General features: G+C 43.9%; 1 protein-coding gene across 2 annotated transcripts in view; it reads right to left on the bottom strand.

Annotated features, from left to right (window-relative positions):
• Positions 1 to 19,789, bottom strand: part of PKD1 (polycystin 1, transient receptor potential channel interacting) — a 131,629-nt gene that overhangs the window by 76,800 nt on the left and 35,040 nt on the right. For both annotated transcript variants that reach the window (XM_066576567.1, XM_066576566.1), the window contains exon 2: positions 38 to 109. In XM_066576567.1, the coding sequence (XP_066432664.1) occupies positions 38 to 109 (72 nt within the window). The remainder of the gene's footprint in view (positions 1 to 37; positions 110 to 19,789) is intronic.

Below are 19,789 nucleotides of genomic sequence, written 5' to 3' on the forward strand. Positions count from 1 at the left end.
GATTAAAAGGCAACATCTATAAGCCTCATATACTCACAACTCTGTCAGGTTCTGTAGTTGCTCAAACAGTCTTCTGTCCAGGATTTCTAGGCTGTTGTTTGAAAGATCTCTAAAAGAAATGCAATAAAAATTCTATAAGAACTACTGAAACCGTTAGAAACCCTCCACATATCAAACAGATTATTACATACTGAAGGTATTTCTGTAAGGTGCGCCAGATGCCTGTGCGCTGTAGTCAGCCATCACTCACCAAGGGGGCTGTATAAAATTAGGGAAAAAAGGATCTACTTTGCTTTTCAACAGCGCCACCCTTACCCATGGGTTATGTTTGGTATTGTGGCTCAGCCCCAGCCAAGTAAATACTGCAATACTGGAAAAGAGAACCTGCCACCTCAGAACAGCGTCATAAACTAAGTTATAGTGCTGCTCCAGAAATGTGTCTGTTATCCTCACCCGCTACCAGATTCCCGCAGTATCCAAAGATTAAGATCGCGCGCTGTTTGAAAATCAGACTCTTTTTCAGACCGCCATTCACGGGTATTCTCATAGAAGTCTATAGGAGAGAGCACGGTGGTCTGTAAAAGAGTCAGATTTTCACACTGGGTGCAATCTTAAGGCCTCCTTCCCACGAGCGTGACGGGGTCCGCCGCGTAATATTACGCAGTGAAGCCCGTCACGGCGCCCCCCAGAGCCCCTATACTTACCTGCGGGAGATAGCGTGAAATCGCTTCCCCGCCCACCACCGCCGCGTCACCGCCCACCACCGCCGCGTCACCGGCCGTGTCACGTGCACGGCCGGCCGTGTCACGTGACGCGGCCGGCCGCGTCATTTGGCGTCATATGACGCGCGGCGGTGGGCGGGAAAGCGTTTTTTCACGCTATCTCCCGCTGGTTACAGCGGGAGATAGCGTGAACGGACGGCTTCCATTGACTGCAATGGAAGCCGTCAGTGCGTACAGCCCGTCCTCACCCGCAGAAAATAGAGCATGCTGCGGGTGAGGACGGGAGAAATCGCGGTGCGTAATTCCGCGGTGGAATTACGCATCGTGAGCATTGTGCTATTAGGTTCAATAGAACCTAATAGCTGCGGGCAACGCAGCGGATTTTCGCCGCGAATTACGCGGCGGAAATCCGTTCGTGGGAAGGAGGCCTAACAGTGCAGGAATCGGGTGACTATGAAAAAAAAAACAACTCATTCCCTGGCTGCCCGTCATCTACCGAAACAGCACTATGACTTTAGTATACAGTGTGGTCCTAATGTGACAGGTTCCCTTTAAGCTTATTCCATTACATAAGAGTGGTGCAGTTAGAAAGCAGAGGCTTTTTACTCTTAGACAACTCCTTTAAGGTGTCTTAGGGCCCTTTTACACGGGACGGTAAACAGTTGCCCCAGTAATAATCGCTCCTATGCTTTCACACAGGATCGGTGATCGCTCAGTGAATGGAAGCTAAGCTGGCTGGAGATTTCTTCCACCCGCCTCCATTTACAGTAAACAGGCAGTGGCTCTTAGATGAATGACTGCCTGTTCACACGGGATGATCGTCGTTCAGTTTTTATGCCTTGCAGCAACTCAACGACAAACGATAAATGTACAAGTTAGTGACTCTAATTCAGATACCTTAAGTCATTCAAGACATAATCAAACCAAAAGGTTCTGCTAATATGGCATCTATTGGACCAATGCCAGAATATAGGAATTTTACTGCATTCGTTTCATGGAATATAAAACATCCAAACGAAATAAGCCGGACCTAGTAACTGAGCGAGAGTCATCCGTTACATCACATGCTGTATATTAGAGGATGGATTCTATCCAAGGACTTAAAGAAAAGAAAGTAACTCCCAATCTGAAGACAATATTGATGCACGTTGCCATATTAACAGCCAAGTGTCGGAGTCTTTTTGGCCAGCTGGACAGACATTTTGGAATACTATGCACAATAAAGTGGACTTGTCAGTCGTGTACTGTAAGTGGTTTTCTGATACATTTTATATCTTCTTAAAGGGAACATGTAATCAGGAAGTAAACTCTTGTACAAATCAAGTTTTTATGATTACATACTTTTAAGGATTTTTGGTATTTTTTTTTTTAATTCTCAATATCATAATTTATATATTTTTTTTAAATCCTGAAATCCTGCAGTTCTTCCACGGACCACAGAAGGTAGCTTATCGCCTGAGCTACTGTTGAAAACAGTGAATTCGGGCAATAGTCGGCAGGATGCGGCTCAGATGTGGATTCTGTCAAGCAGTGCAGATTTTGTTGCATTTTTACCTGCAGCATGCTTTCTGCAGAACGTTTTGCAGAATTTTTTAATGCTTTTCTGCACATTTTAATTGCGGAATTACATCTTCTGTATGTTAGAAATCCACAACAACAATTCCACAAGTCATTCTTATTTACGCAGGAGAAAGCTTTTCAGTTGCGGAATTTAATATTGCAGTTTTAAAAGAACAGGCGCAGAAGCCAAACCCCAGAGGGATAACACTGTGACGCAGAAATGTCCGCCCAAACAAATTCCGCCCCATGTGAAAGGTCCCCAAGAGTATGTTAACACAGCAAATTCGGCATCATTTCTGCATCCAAAATAGTCTAAAAATCAGCTGCGTATCCGCAGATTTCAGCAGATACAGCGCTCACCTACCATTTAATGCTTGCACTGTCAGTGTGTCCGGCCCCCTCTAGCAAGTGCTGAACGTCTGGTCAGGAGATGTGCGAGTGGACATTTCTCAGCACTTCCACTCCGTGTAAACATTTCCTAAAGGTACGTTTACATGTAGCAGAAATGGCACATATTTTCCTCGGCGGAGGATCCGCTGCAAGATCTGCATTCTTTTTATTAAAAGGGTGAAATCAGCTGCGAATATGCATCAAAATCCGCACCAAAGAAGCAGTTCTCTATGGGGAATTTTGTCACATATTTTCCACTAAGTATAATTGTTCCCCTTTGGCCGCTCTCACGCATGTTGTCGGTAAACCGCCGCATTTTACTGAAATTTCAATCTGCATTTTTGAATGCAGGTTACTGCATTCAACAGCTTGTGATAGGGTGCGTTAAAAAAGGCGAAACCACACGAAAATATAGCAGACAGTGCTCGAAAATAGTAACGTTAAAAATGCCACATCCGTGCGCAGGTCTGCAAGGCTCCGTTGAAATCAATGAGAGCAGTGTACCGTAAATGGCGTGGCGTTTGAAATGTCGCACTAATCGCAGTAAAAAGCGCATGTGTGAGAGCAGCCTATAGCTGTATTTACATAGGCGAGCGCAATATTGGTCTGAGAAACTTGAACCGATACTGCTCTAGGGATTTACGGCAAGTGTAATGCGATTTGCGAGAAAATCATGTCACTGAACATGCATTTTTTCACGCGTGCCAAAACTAAAGAAAAAAACTATAAAAAAACGTGCATGTACAAACAATTCAATGCGATTTTTAACTCACTCCTAGCAAATGACGGACAAGATTAGTTTCTGGAGATGTGTTGGTCCTAGCGGTGGGACTCGCATGTATCAGACTTTTATGGCATATCCACAAATGCGATTTAGAAAACCTACTTCAAAATATCTCATTTTGGCTTTTCAAAGAGTGCAGACCCTCATTCTGGAGCTCCATAAAAGGCTACAAAGAGCGTCACTGTCTTAGGAGGACCCAACAGGTCCATGCAGTACACAGATGGTCAACTGATTCAAACCAATATTGTGTAATGCTTCAGTTCATCTGTAGGGGAGCTGTAGGAAAACACTGCCTAGATTCCCTGCAGAAAGCTGGAGACACCCAGCAAATAAACAACTTGTGGTCCCTTCTAATAAAGAGGGATTGTCCAGAGAGGACAAAATGATGCAAGATATACAGAACAAGAAGTCATGCTGGGAAAATGTATGGTAGTGAGTGGTGAGGAAATCTCATTAAAAAACCACAATGATTCATAAACAGGCCCCACTGACAATGGGTCACACACAGGGAAGCCAACATGTATATCATCTGTTTCATGTAGATTTCTGACACTGACCTCATCGGACTCCGCACCTTCTGAAAGTCACCATTAACAAGTTCACTAAGGCTGAATATCTCGCAGTGGCAGGATGGGAGAGCGCTCTAAGCGTGCTGTCAATGAGCAATCTCCCCAGAGAGCCAGCTGGACTATTGAGAAAATTTAAGTTGTGTAAACTTTCCCACGGATGCAGCAATGGTAGTGAGGTAATTCTGGCCACGGACCATCAGCTCGAAATCCCAAAAATAGCTGGAGACAACACCTACCCACTGCATTCCGCCTGGTTCCCCAGTGTATGTGATATATTAACCCACAGGAAGCCGACACAGTCACCGCAATAACATCAAGATACAACTCCCGCCTTGTACTGTCAGGCAATGGTGGGTAGCCTACTCAAAGATGAGGGGTGTACCTGAGATGGGGCACCACTGGCACTTTTGACCTGGGCACCCAAAGCTTGGAGACCCGATCTCATACTTGATATCTAAATCTAAGGAAAGACGACTGCAAAAGTATTGAGTTACAGTCTCTAGTTTATGGAATGTACAGTGTTTTTTTGGGCACCCCATGACAATGGTATCTGGGCACCATCATAATGTCAACCGAAGGCACTGAACATCAACTAACCTAAGACTGACCCTGAGAGGGCAATATATAATTTACTACTCAGCTACACCTTTACTTAGTAATGCGGTCAAGAGAAAGACCCTAATATGGTCCTTTTACATGGGTCGTTCTGTTGGCGGCATCCCACTGATGATTGCTCTTGTGCTTTTACAGTGAATGAAGGCGAAGCGGGAAAGAGTTCGTTCCGGGCCAACCGGGCTGCAATCACAGTAAACAGGCAGTTTGTCATAGATGAACGACTGCCTGTTTACACAATCCGATCGTTCTTTGATTTTTATGCCTGCAGAAACTGAATGACGGACAAATTATCATTCATTGTTCAATCATGCATACATTTACACTCGATAATCATTCAAATTCTCACCGGATCGCGGGAATCTGAACAATTATTGGCCCGTGTAAAAGGGCTATTAGGCATGTGAAGGAAGAACAAAGTAACATCCAGTCAAAACCAGAAATGTAAGCTCAATTATCCAACAGAGAGGTATGAGAAGAGCTATTAATGAGGTTATTGATGGGTTTATGACGTTTGTAGAATATTTAATTGGCATAGAACTGTGTTACTTGTGGGAACAGAAGGAAGGCGAAAAAATAAGAACATTGCGTTCCCAAAGTCCGGAAGTAAAAAATACTCTATGAATCAGGTCTTCTGCAGAAAGTCCAAACAAGATAACTATAGGGAGAAAAGAAAAATAGAACGAAAGAATGAAGAAAAAAAAAGGACAAAAAGAAAAAAGGGAAAGATATAACAGAGATGAGATAGGTAGATTGATAGAATCTCTTGGGCTCCTGCTGAGGTAGCACAGACTGAATGGCCCTAAAGAGGCTCTCTAGATTCAGGACAAAATTCTGTCCCAGGACCACAGGGGTGACGGGATATAATACCTGCAGTTGTTTTTGTTTTTTTACCGTCCCGCCGATCTTCCGATTCCTAGTCCTATTTTTGGCAGTGCAAGATGGTTGCTGCAATTTTCTAACTACCTAATACATACTGTGCACTGCTCTCTGATTGGCCAGGGCTGCTCATGTGATTAGTGCTGGTCAATCAGAGAACAGGTACAGTTTAAATTGGTAGTCTAACACTACTGACGCATTGTGGAGATTAAGTAGTCTGAAGGTTGCGTCGGCCTTCCTGGATAGCCAAAAACAGGACCCGGAACTGGTGAATCAAATGGGCCAGCAGAGAAGGTAATATACCACCTGTCCCCGTTCCTAGGACAGAATTTTGTCCTAAATCTGGAGAATTCTTTTAAAAACTAATGCCACCCAGGAAATCTTGCAATGATTAATCTAAAAGTCCATGTTTCAGAACTCCCGTTATGCCAATGACATAATACTACTGACAATAAATGGGGAATGTCTGGCACATGCATCATAATATAGTCTTAAAAAGCGTATGCTCTATCGTACGTAAAAAGTTGTCCATGTGGGGCAATGTTTCAGTTTATTATCGGTACTGTCTGAACTGTCCACACTACAATGAGATGATAACATAACTACTAATGGGCCTCCCGTTGGCCACGAGGACCTAACACCACTTCACCCCTCACCTATCCGTCCTTTCTAGGAGCAAAAAGTGGGGCGCCCCAATGCTGTTAAACTAAGTTCTGAAACTGATGCTCTAAGCAGGACCAGCGTGCTCCTCACAACTGGTGGAACCTTCTGTATGGTCCATATGCCTTTCCTTGCTTTCTCGAATCCAGTATCTGACCCTCGTATACACGCACCAAATCCTCATGAGTTCCCAAGCAGTTAAAATGACAATATCTGGACTTGCCAAAAATGTGACTAGACCAGAAATAAGAAATACATTATAGATCGGGTGGGAGGAAAATGTAATATTTTTGAGGGTGTCAGGGTGAGCTAAGTTGGAAAGCGCTCAAATACAATGAGCATACTCTCCGGGCCCAGCTCGTAAATCATCACGTAGCACGCTGTGTGCGCAGAGGAACTCGCTGCCATGATTTTGACTGAAAAGGCCTGTGCAGATTGAACTATTGATTAGGTAACGTCTCACATTATTCAAAGCCTTCAAGATGCAGGTGGTATGGCAATGAAAACAAAGGAATCCAAAGCATAATGTCTTGGTAGGAAATTCAAGGTCAATGGAGAAGTCAAAACTTTTGATGGACAGAATTAACCTCCAAGAAAACCGTAAGAAGGCGAGCTGTAGGAGATCTTATAGAAATACTCCTAGATCTATGTACAGGGTGGGCCATGGAAAAGTAGGCCGACAACACACTCTCATGAAATCTGTCTAAAAGAAAACGTCTTTGTTAGCCATAGCAACCAATCACAGCGCAGCTTTCATTTTACTTCAGCAGCATTAGAAATGGAAGCTGTGCTGTAATTGGTTGCTATGGGAAATAAAGGCAGATTTTTTTTTAGACAGCTTTTTTAACAGTTTGATGCCGGCCTACTTTTCTATGGCCAGCCTGTATAAGTGGCTATAGCCAACATCCATGTGTAAATAGACCAGTAATTTCCAGACTTCTCACCATGGGGAACCCCTAATAAAATATTTCCCTCTTAGGGAGCCCCTACAATCATTCCATGCCAATTATACAATTAAAGCTGTCCTACAGGGAATTCCAAACCATGCATTAAAGAGGACTTGTCATGTCCTTATGTTAGCAGGCCGGCTATATAGCTTCGCAGCCGCGGCCCCGCTGACCCTACTGCAGCCGCTCCTTTCTTGATACTCATCCCCCCTTCTGGCTCTCCTTAGATTCCGCTCCTGGCACTTCGAACATGTCAAGTGGGCAGTCCCCTACACTCATCATCAATGGGTCATATTAGATTTGATTGACAGTGAGGAACCACCCACTTGACACATTCCAAGAGTCGGGAACTAAACTCTAAAGGAAAGGTATGAACGAAAGGGGGTGAGTAAAAACAAAAGAAAATCTGCGATAGAGTCCGCTGAGCCGCGGCTGCAAAGGTGTGCAACTGGCTGCTGACATAAAGACATGACAGGCCCACTTTAACTCCTTCCCACCTCAGGGTATATATGTAGGTCCTAGGTGAGAAGATGTATAAATATGGGTGGTACTGTAACAGTGGACATTGGTGAAAAGTCCCCAACAGGAACATAAAAATTGCCAAAAAAATAGTTAAAAAAATGTTTTACATTTTTTTTTTAATTGAAAAAGCCATATCTTTGGTATTATCACATTCGTAACAACGCATTCAATAAATTAAACACAGTGTTTATCCCACGCAGCTAACACTATTAAAAAAAATAGGAGCCAAAATGCTTTTTCTGTTCATGTTGCCTCCCAAAATACACCATAAGGGCTTATTCAGAGGACTGTATATCATCCAGGTTTTCACGCCCGGTCGATATACGGTGTCCCTCTCTGCAGGGGGAGGAGGCTAGAAGAGTCGGGAGCAGTGCATTGAGCTCCTGTCCCCTCTCTGCCCATTGCCACTATTTGCAATGGGGGGAGCTAAGTTCCGGGACCTAGCTCCGCCCCGCCCCCTCCCATTGCAAATAGTGGTGAGGGGTGGAGAGGGGCAGGAGCTCAATGCACTGCTCCCGGCTCTTCCAGCCCCCTCCCCCTGCAGAGAGGGTCGCAGTATATCGGCACCCGGCCGATATACGGTCATCTGAAGGCGCCCTAAAACTGATCACAAAAAAGCCAAATATACCCCAAAATTGTACCATTTAAAACTATAACTCATTACACAAAAAACAAGCCCTCACAAAGCTCCACCCATGGAAAAATAATAAACCTCTCGGTCTTTGAATGCCATCATTCAAAAACCAATAAAAAAAAAAAGAATACTGTTTTTATTGTGTAAAAGTTGGAAAACCTAAATAAGTATATAAGTTAGGTCATTTATGCTACATGATTAAAAAATAAAAGTAAAAAACAATGACAGAATTGATATGTTTTTCACATTGCCCTCCAAAACAAATTAATAAAAGCTATACAATACATTGTATGTACCCTATAGTACCAAACAAATACAGCTTGCCACGCAAAAAACAAGCCCTCATACGGCCATGTTGATGGAAAAATTAAAAAGTTATGGCTTTTGAAAAGTGGAAATGAAAATCTGAAAAAAAATCATCACGTCCTTAGGTCCAAAATAGGCTGCGTCACTAAGGGTTTAAGGAGTCTCCGTGTTCTATCCAACCCTGGTGGGGAAGCACTAAGCAGCAGGGGTGTTTTTAGAAGGTTGTGAATTGGGTTGCTACAGATCATAATACACAATGGAGGCAAACACCAACTCCGGTATTTACCCTCTCTTCTGAATTGGCCAACTGAGGTGACAAGTCTTCTGGGTGCCACTAAACGGTGTCCGGAGCATTGCCAATTATTTGCCTCTTCCTATTTTTGCCCCCTCATGTGAGTGACATTGCTGGGCATTGGTTTGCATCATCCATCACTTCTACAAGGGTGTGGAGGCATAAGCCCCATGGGACAATATGACTCTACCCAAAAATCTCTTAAGTGACTTGGAACCCCGAACGAACATATTACCGTCAATCATCGAGAGGCCCTCTGTTATATTTGTGGTTGTTAGGGGTGATTAGGATCTGTCACATGGGCAGTACACAAGCCTACGAGTCTGCGGGACATAAATATGCAGTGAGCGTTGTGTGTCTGCTGTATAGAAATCGCTGCCGAATTTTAACTTTTTGCCACTTTTCCAACTCTAAGAAACGTGCCAGTTGGTTGCAAAGGCGCACATGGTGCTCGGAATATGCTTTGGCTTGTGAGAGGAGGATATTATTTTATCCATTCCTACCTCTGTTTATTCAGCTGGAATCTGACATTAACCCTGTCCTGACATTGAACAAATTCCTAAACTATGTACGCTGATGCAGGTGGCGGGCGGGATCAGTATTCACAAATTTTTTAATCCCTTATCTAAAAAAAAAAAAAAAATTTCAAAAGAATAAGTATTGCAGTGTGAAAATTCTAACCTCAATAAAGCTTTCCAACCCAAAATCCACAGTGAGAAGGCTACTACCAGTACATGGGCTGTTCTCGGAATCACTGCAAACTGGAACGGACTACCAGGGACTGAGAAGCTAAACCACCGGACCACCAGGGAATGTGACACTTAGCAACAGGGGCTACAGGGCTGGGCAAGAAATCAATAGACATGAAACTAGAACGCTATACACAACTACTGGTGCTCTAAACCAACAAGAGGGCCTAGAGTAGCATGCCACAGGATACCGGTAACTAAGGCACCAAACGTTGAAAATGAATGGCTGAGGCATCAAACCACCAAGTATCAGGGGCGCCAAATAACTGGGCATGAAATTTCTGGTAACCTAAATGAGCAGATCAGTGGGTTGGGAACCAAATCACAAGACCACCAGGTACTGACAAACTTAGTGTTTATATATTAGTTCCATTTATATATTAGTTAGACTAGGAACAAAACCATAGAACAACCAGGTCCTTCAGAACGAGTCTACTGAATACCAAAAAGTGGAGAATCAAACCACAGGACCACCACAAACTGTGGAACTAGAGACTGGTGGACCAAACCACATAACCACCAGGTACTATCCAATTAGACACTAGAGACTAGGGAACCAAATCATAGATCCACAGGTCTGTGGCATCCTGGGAACAACTGGGAACTAGAGACTGGGGGTACCAAATACGTCCTGGCTAATAGAAATCAGCAGCTGATATGCACTGGAAGGCCCTGTTATTAGAGACCTGATTGGAGCTTCCCTGTATGGGAATTAGACTTGTGACCCCGGAGTGCAGCACTAAATCACATGACAAGTTTTCTGTGTATCAGTTTCAGTGTGAATCCACATTAGATGAGAAAATCCAGCAATATTAGTGACTTCCGATGAGGCCCGGTCATCGGTGCTACACTAGCCGGGGTCGGGATGTCACTGCCAACAGCGGAGGGGTTCTCATGTAACGGTGTGGAGAGTATACTGGGAATGGAATGATCGAGAAATAACATCCAGTGAAACAACTCGTCGACAAAAGGGGTCAGAGGAGGATGTCAAGAATCATCCTAACCAACAGGTACTGCACAGGCAAGCAAAGTGCAGTTGCATACAACACTGTTGTGCTATCCAATGTGCCTAAATCCACAACCCGTTGTTCCTTAGCATGGATGTGCTAGTACAACAAATAACCAGTTCCAGCACCATTGCTAAGAGAAACCGAAAAATGAGACTTCAGTGAACAAAAGAGTGCAAAAAAAACCAAAACAACGGGTAGCCGAGCAGCGGGTAAACATCACCTAGTCAAATGAATCCTAATTTCTGTTGCCCTGTGCTGATGGGAGGTCATATTTTTGGCACAAGTAGCATGAATTGATGACCCCTTCCTGTCAGCTGATCAGAGCAAGTCAGTACTGCCATTTAATTTGTGGCAACTACAAGAATCTTCATGTCCACAGGGGCCAATATCCCTGCAGAACGATTTCATCACCTAGTGGAATCTATGCCATGATATATTCCTGCAGTTCTAAAGAGCAAAGGAAGTGCAAAGCACTTCTAGATGGGAGTCTCTATTAAAGTGGCTATTCAATGTATAAGAAGTTAAAGGGGTTGTACCAAGATATAAAGTTATCACCTATCCTATGGACAGCTGTAAGGCCAGTGGAGATTAAACTGCTGCCGATCCTGCGAACGGAAGTCTTAATGGTCCCTGCATGAATGGAGTGGAGAACATGCATGCATACCACATTCATATCCATGGAAGCGCCAGGGACTGCCGAGTGCCGAACTTGGTAACTTCTTGCTCTGTCAACCTGCGCCACACATGCATGGCCACCATTGTGGAAAGGGGATAGCTTATGATTCTCGGAATACCTCTTTTATTAATAATTGACATTAATTAGTGCCTGCTAATTATTTCACTACTATGTGGCTGCGCAGTCCTTTAATTAGCTGTAGGTGCTTGTCAACATACAGTTACCCTTCAGATTATGTAACATGAAATGTCATATTTGCCGCAGAGGTGTGGTAATGAGAGGCATTAATACAGAACAGAATTTGGAAGTCCGAAAGGCCGAGGCTTTGTCAAAATCCATGTTAATTTAATAGCTATTTTATGATGGAAGGATTACAGAAGATCTCTCTGTCGTCCCGTTTGGGTCTTGGAGCTAATTTACCTCTCCCAGAACACATTTCAGCCTAAGCTGTTCCTCTCATTACTGTCTTGGACAAATTCCATCCATCAAAGGCAGTTCGGAAAAAAAGAACTCTCCTTTTTTTCTTCTGGTCTGAAGCGAAGCAGATTGTGCCCATGAATGACATAATACCGACTGACATCACTTTTGGCTCTGGGTTGTGCCGATGTTAACCCCTGTAGGCTAGAGAGAAGCAATGGATAAGAAAGGGTTAATAGCCACCAACCAATGGAGCTGAAGATCATGATATGAATATTAGTATGGATATGCATCTCGAGAACTTTGGTGCAATGCATACAGAAGAGAAGACCTCACTGCATCCCCAGGTATTCTCACAAAGAGAACGTAGTGGATAGTGGCAGCATAGAGTGCATCACTCCACCATTTGTGGTTGGAGATTGGCCATCCGTTCTCTCCTGGCCATCGCTCTGGGCAACAGAGATGGTACTGAGATTGGCCAAGCCCCAACCACAATCGGCAGAGTGATACATGCAAAGCTGTCACTAGTGGCTGCCTACTCTTCGTGAGACAGATTATAGGACTCTCCAGCTCTTCGTGGGAAGGTGAATATCTACATAAAGTTGACAAATGAAAGATGCATCAATGGTGTCTTCATTAGGCCATAAAATAGTATGCATCAGAACTACTGTTAAAAGAAACCAGATTAGCAGGATGACCAAATGTGCAGGCTGCATGTAAAGTTTCTGCTACAGCGGGCTACTACCAGGCTCACCCGGAGCCGCGGTCAGGCTCCACCGTTCTTCTCTCCATCCTACACACCAGGCTTTGTCTACTCCGCACTCAGTTTCCACTGCCCACTTCCGGGTCTCAGCCCATAGGACTCACACACGCTCTCCAACTCCTTACTTGAAGGGCTAGTGTTGACTCTCAAAATCTGTCCCCAACCAATCCAACTGCACCATTGCCCATTTTACGCATAGAGGATGCACAAGCAATCAGTCTACATTAGCAACTGTGACAAAGCCACATTTTTGCATTCCAGTTTTTGACTCCGACTCCCAACTATTCTGATCTCTGTGCTCTTGGCCTACACTATTGCTCACTGCCTGCCCTGACCATCTGCCTGGACTTCATTTCTGCATCTGTGCCACCAGCTCTGACTTTCGTCTATCAAGCCATTAAGCTCCAGTTAGGTACCGTGCCTTGATCTAGTTCAGCATCAGCAGCCAAACTACCGAGACTATCTGTAAAGTAACAGCTTGGGGATCCTGTAGCAAAGACCATATCCCACTTAGAGGGGTTAAGGGTGAAAACCTGGGGTTCCCCAGGTGCTGCCTCCACAGATAGCCTAAAGCCAAACCGGTGTCAAGGTGAGTTCAGATTCACCTGCTTGCCACTTTTACTATGTCTATCGACTATTTCTTTGACCTTATCCAACAACTGGGCATGAGCCATGCAGGAGATTTAAGAGTTCTCCAACAACTGGTTGCCTTGATGCATAGGTTTTCCAACTATTGTTGGTCTTCTTGGTCTTAGTGCTTCTTCCCACTGTAGTAGCTCTCCACAAAAGAGTAAAGCTAAGTTCCTCCTATGGATTGTGGTTGGTGAATACGATTACGGGAGTTGAAATATGCACTTTTAGTTGATTATGTGTGAAGAAATAAAAAGAAATCAGGTCTAATTCCCATCTTCTATAGCTTCAATCCATTCTAAAGCCGAATCACGTCTTGCCATTCGATCCTGCCGCAGAATGGTTAAGGTGTGATCATCATGACATTGCGCTGTTTCATAGACCAATTAACAGCCGAGTCTATTAGGAGCTACTTCCAGGAACCATGCCGCTTGTTTTCTTCTATAACATTTTTAGGAGGTGGGAACTTTTTTCTTGTGCCAATTCTTCCAATTTTCAGCTGACGCCACTTTTTACTTTTTTTTTTCTAATGGGGGTGGTGGCTCTTGTGCGCTCCACTTCCAAAAAGCAGAAAGGAAGCTCTGAGGTTTGTTCTAAAGAAAATGTTCCAAGCTCCTGAAACTTGGAGGAAACTTTGTGTCATAAACTACTACCTTATGCTGGTTTCTTAAGGCTGCCAAAGCAAAATGTCCATCAAAAATTTCCCGATCGAATGGAAAAAAAAAATCGACCATATTTCCAGGATAGGAGATAGTAAATAATGATTTTTGGGGGCATTGGGGGCGCTTTCCTATGATGTCCTGCTTCTTCAAAGTGATAGTCACCGTATATCTACTGTCATAGCACATAATCCAATAAAGTAAAAGAGGGAATTAGGATTAGAATCTGTTTTGTTACCCACCCCATCCAGTGTGGCCAGCACTCCATTGAGTCTTCTCCTCGCTACGGGGCTGCGGTAAGCCTACAGTGAGGAGGGCAGGGGAAACGGGACCCCGGTTCTCGAGATAGAAGAGGGTCTAAGCAGTGAAACCTCCACCAATAAGCAAGTTATCCCCTATCCTTTGCATAGGGGATAACTTGCAATTCTGGTACAACCCCTTTAAGTAATTAGGAGGGAGTTGCAATACCAGACAAAGCCCGCAGTCAAGAGTTGGAAAGTTTTGGTACAACCCCTTCAAAAAAATGGACCCAATAAGCCATCCTGATACGTCTGTTTTAATTAATTCTTGTAATCCCCATGAAATACCAATTCTGGAGCATCTCAGAACTCCTGAATAATGTCATCCCTCTGTAATTCTTCCTGGAAATTTATGAATATATTGACTACTGGCTGCTGCTATTCTCTTTGATAATGGTATGGGTCCCTATGTACTCCGACAGATGATCATTGACTTTTGGCAAGCATAAAAATTCTCTATGTAAACCGGAAAATGTACAGCCGGTCTATGAGGACAGACAAATGTATTAACAATCATTCACCCTTACAACAGCGATTCTCGGCCCATGTAAAAGAAAAGCAAGTGCCAATCGATACGCTTGTCGATCAGTGATCATTACAACGAGCCGAAAATATCGGGTCCATTTTTATGTAGAGAAACACGCTATTGTCAAAAATGATATCCCAGTTATTAGTTTATTCGCCTTCTTTTGGCACCTGCGCTGTAGGCTACTCCATCCTAGCTGTGGAGTCTTTACAGAAGGAGACGGGTTCTTACTGTACTCGCTCAATAGAAAGTGTCTGTCTTTCATCCACTTGTAAAGTATATTCGATTACAAAACTATAAATCGACTGATTTCTTAGTTACCATTTTTACCAAAATCAAGAAAAAATAAGAAAAAAAATCTCTGGGTTCAGGTGGACGGTTACTGTTTGTTGCTCACTAGGATGACTGTTTTAATAGCAAACACAAGCCAACTGGTGTTGTGGTGAGGCTTTATGTATTCCCAGACAGATGTGTTCTTCACTCCGCTACATCCTAATATGGTCACAAAGAAGAGACCCCATCACACGGCAGACGGCAGCCAGCGGATCCGCAGCCAGCCGAGCCGGCAGCCTTCTATTATTCTCTTTGTCGTATGAGAATAGAAACCTAAAACCTAAAGCGCTTGTCCAGAATGAGGAAAACATGGCTGCTTCCTTCCAAAAAAGCACCACACCAGTCTATGGGTCGTGTCTTGTCAACTTCATTAACCCTTAAGGACCAAAGTGTTTCAGTCCTAAAGGATCGGACACTTTTTATGGATTTCACGCACACGGTGGTTTTACGGCCCTATTTTTTTCCTTAGGCTGCCAAAATAATTTTGCAGCTTTTTTTTTTACCTTTAGGCTTTTTTAATGCCTTTTTTTCATTGAAATTTGTTTCTATTTTTCGGTTTTCATTAGCGGTAATGTTCACATAAAGTTATATGTTTTAAATGTATAGTTCTTCATTTTTTAAATTAGTACATTCACGCTAAAATAAAGTACAGGAACGGGTTCCTCATTTTGTTTTGGACATTCTGATATATAATTTGTGTAGTCTTGGATTACAGGGCGGATATGGCGACGGTTTAGGTTGGCGTCGGCGGTGGGTCATTTTCTTTTTTTAATATATTTGTATTTTATTCTGTAATTATTTACTTATTTTTATAACATCCACATCATCCATGTCCCCCAGAATGTCATATAAGTCCTTTGGGGACATTCACACTGTCACTTTTTTTAATGTAGCAGTTTTCCACTGTAGCTGGGTCATCCATGGGAGCGCCAGTTATAGGGTTAAACCTCCCCCCAGTGTGACAGTAGTCACTGTCAGAGCTGATCCATGTCTGCTAATACCCATCAGCTCTGCCATGTATGAGGGGTCATCAGCAATCACATGATCACCGGATCCAATAGAGGAAATGGCACTGCTGCTTCCTCTACTCTCTACATAGCGCTCCCTACACCTCCCAATTCTTCTCGCTCTCAGCGCAGCCTTTCATCCGCCACGCGGCAGCCTGGTCAGATGATGCCACTTCGCCATCACCTGAGCCGTGGTGCTGCGCTCACTAAAGGCCGCCGTGTATCAGGTGGAAGGCTGCGCTGATAGCGCAAAGAATTGGGAGGCGAGGGGAGCGCTGTATCTGCCGAAATAAGCTGTGTATACTTAGACGATTTAGAGAAAATCCAACGGTGAGGATATTGACTCTGTTTTGGATGTGGAAATTCTGCAGCATTTCTCCCCTGTTGGAACGTACCCATAAACTACTACTGTCTTGTCCTTCAGGTCTTCGGCAGTCTCTGATAGCCGAGCACCCCTCCTACTATATGGCAGAAGCTTTAAACCTGCGCCATATTTTTTACTATCGGCCAGGATTACAGCCCAGGACCAAGCGCTGTTTACATGGGTAATATTTTTTAGCACAAGGAAGATGTGATCAACCGAAGAATGAGCGTTTGCTCATTTGTGGGGCTATCAGCGTCCCCTTCACACAGCCCGATGATTGGGCAAAACAACGTTCCTAGCAACATTATTGTCTGTCCATCAGGCCATGTAAAAGGCCATCTAGGGCTCAGGCAGACAGGCGATTTTGCGCGCTTTTCCGCTCGAGAGAGTAGAACCCATTGGTCCCAATGGGCTTCCTCAAATACAGCGTTTTATGCTATATTTTCGCGCAGGTGAAAATATATACAAGAAATCAAGCACTGAACTCAACGATTTTGCGATATTAATTGATAACACTGGGGACTAATTAGGCTGCCCAGCCGGTTCAATCAGGACGTGGGTATGTCCCGTGCCTATGTGAAGGGGCCCATCAGCATAGAAAAGTACAGTAGAATGCGCGGATATGCATGCGGAAGCACATGATAGCGCTCCCTTCACAGCGCAAAAGGAAATCCAACCTGCAGTGAAAATCCGTCACTTTATGCCCATCTTCTTGGGATTCATTAAAACAGCCTTCACCTACAGTGTGCTGTACTTAGTTGTGGACTGAATTCCGCAACCTTTCTGCTATATGTGAACTGACCCCAAGACTGAAGAAGAAGCACAAGACAGGAGAAGCTAGATGTTTTCACTTTGATGGTCCGTTGGGTCCTAGTCTGGCATGTTATTACTTTTCTGCTTACAACGTCTTGATGTTTTCTGTGACTTTACAGCTGATTAACTATATTCCCTAGCAGCTGGGACTTGTAGTACTCCACCAAATCACTGCTACAATGCCATGTTAGGGCTGCAGACTTCTCCATGAGCTCATAGTGTCTCGGGTTTTATTTTTAGGCTGGTCTCCTCCCATGCGGTCACAAGTATCGTATCGATCACTTAAATCCCATCGTATGACTTCTGCGCGGTCATAATCCTTCCCTGTGGTTGCTCCTTCTTTTCCAAGACGTATTAATCAAGATGAGAGAGTACAGCTCTGAAGAAACAGTCTGCAGACGCCGGTCGCAGATGAAGAGATTATACGAACCGCTACGCAGACCTCTGCCAGCCCGGAGGGTATCTTCACATTTGGCGCATCTTCTGCAGGCTTTCCGCAGTAAATCCACGGTGAAGCCTAAATGGTGCGGATGGACTTTGTAGAAATGTTGCAGATTTTAACCCTTGTATTCCTATCCACAGCCTAAAGAGACATGTAGCGCATTTTTGCACCAAGTGGAGGTTTTAGAAATCCCCTCCACCTGAAGGCCTAGGTCACACAGGCGAGAGCGACTGCAAAGTGTGAAAAATGGGCTGATTTTCACGTGTTTTTGCTTTTTCACCTGTGTCATTCACGTGCAATCTGTTTTTCATGCGCATGAAAAAAACGGAACGCGGCAAGTGATGTCATTTAAAAACTCCCTTTGAAGTCAATCGATGCTTGAAAAGAAACAGAACGCACTGACATACCATGCAAGTGCAATCCGTTTTTTTAATACACCCAATGAGTCGAACGGGTGGTTGTCGACCAAGATAAGACATGCTGCGTTATTTTTTTTTACCTGGACTATCCGTCTAAGAAAAAAATCACTTGTGTGAATAGATGTGCGCCATTTCCGTGTCAGTGCAGTCAAATTAAAAACCAGATCGTATTCGCACAGAAAAAAACATCCGTGTGAAAAACCCTTAAATACTGCAAAATCTGGCAAAGCCACAGCATTTACGCTACATGTGAAGCCAACCTTAGGGGTCATCCTCTACCTTTCCGCAAGTGCTGAGTGGCGTATAAAAATACGTATTTCTCTACAGAGCTATACTGCCGGGACAATAGTCAGGTGCTTCAGCGCCCAATAGTAATAATCGCTCCTGCGCTTTCACACAGGAGCGAGGATCGCTCAGTGAATGGAGGTGGAGTGAGTCGGAGATTGCTCCAGCCGCCTGGCGCCATTCACCGTAAACGGGCCGTTTTTATAGATAAGTGTTTGATTTTTACGCCTGCAGAAACTGAATGGCGAACGAATTATGGTTCATCGTTCAGTCGCTGCAGGCATTTACACGGAAGGATTATCGTCCAGGATCCAACGAGAATCATTCCGTGTAAAAGAGCCTTCAGTCTTCACGGTCGTTCTATTCCTGAACCAGGAAGCACAGGATGAACATTCAACCAGAAAAGCTGCACCAGAAAACGGCAAGTGGCCTTTCCCAACATTCACGTAATATATTACAAAGGATTTGCGCAACTGCAAGCGGTTTTCAAGCTCTGTTATAAAACAGCTTCTGAATGGTCCAGATTAAAGTTTTGCTTCCTGCGCTTTGTGCTTCCCGAGCCTCTAATATTGTAGCCCTGGAGGCGAAACTTTCTAGAGTGTCCAGCTGGAGATGACAGATGCCCCCGGGGTCCTTGTTGGCGGGGTGATAAATCCTGCAGGTCACGATCTTCTGCCAATGCTTCAATACACAGAACGCCGCGTCGCTATAGAAACTAGCAGATGGTTCGGCGTATCTCCCGTCTACGATGGCAATTCGCTCTGCATGTAAATGTTGGTAGACATCATAAAACTGTCCTTTTCTAGGTCTATCACCATCAGATTAGAATGTAAGCTCTTGGGAGCAGGGCCTACTTTCCTCAATTGACCCTTATATTCACTCCCTAAACTCCCCCTGAAGTCCGCCATCGCTCTGATCACTTAACCCCTTCCTGCCGAAGCCCTTTTTGTCATCTTTTTTCCCTCCTCACTTTTTATCTTTCCGTTACATATCTACATGACGGCTTGTGTTTTGCGCACCGTTGAATAACTTGTGCTTTTCAACAGTGCCATACAACGCACCATATAATGTACAGGAAAACTGGGGGGAAATGGTAAAAAAAGCAATTGTGCCCTTTTGGGGAGTGGTTTTAGGAAGTTCATAGGGGAGTAAAAATGACGCTATCTTAATTCTGTGGGTCAGTAAAATTACACCGATCACCGTCTTTGACCGCCATATCTTTATACTTTTTCGTCAATGAGGTTCTGTGAGAGCTCGATTTATTGCGGGGTGACCTGTAGTTTTTATTTATATTATTTTGGGGTACATATTACATTTTGATCACTTTTTATTCAATTTTAGGGATTTTTTTTCTTTACGATGGAGTATAAAAAAAACGCTATTCTAGAACTGCGTAAACTTTTTTCCTGACATGTGGAATTAATAATGTGATATTTTAATCATTCGGCTAGGCCAGATATGCGCTAAATGTATAAGGAGGCTTGCACCTCTTAATATATTTGCTGCACTTTACCCCAGGG

This window comes from Eleutherodactylus coqui, chromosome 8 (genome assembly GCF_035609145.1).
Source record: "Eleutherodactylus coqui strain aEleCoq1 chromosome 8, aEleCoq1.hap1, whole genome shotgun sequence".
Lineage (NCBI taxonomy): Eukaryota > Metazoa > Chordata > Amphibia > Anura > Eleutherodactylidae > Eleutherodactylus > Eleutherodactylus coqui.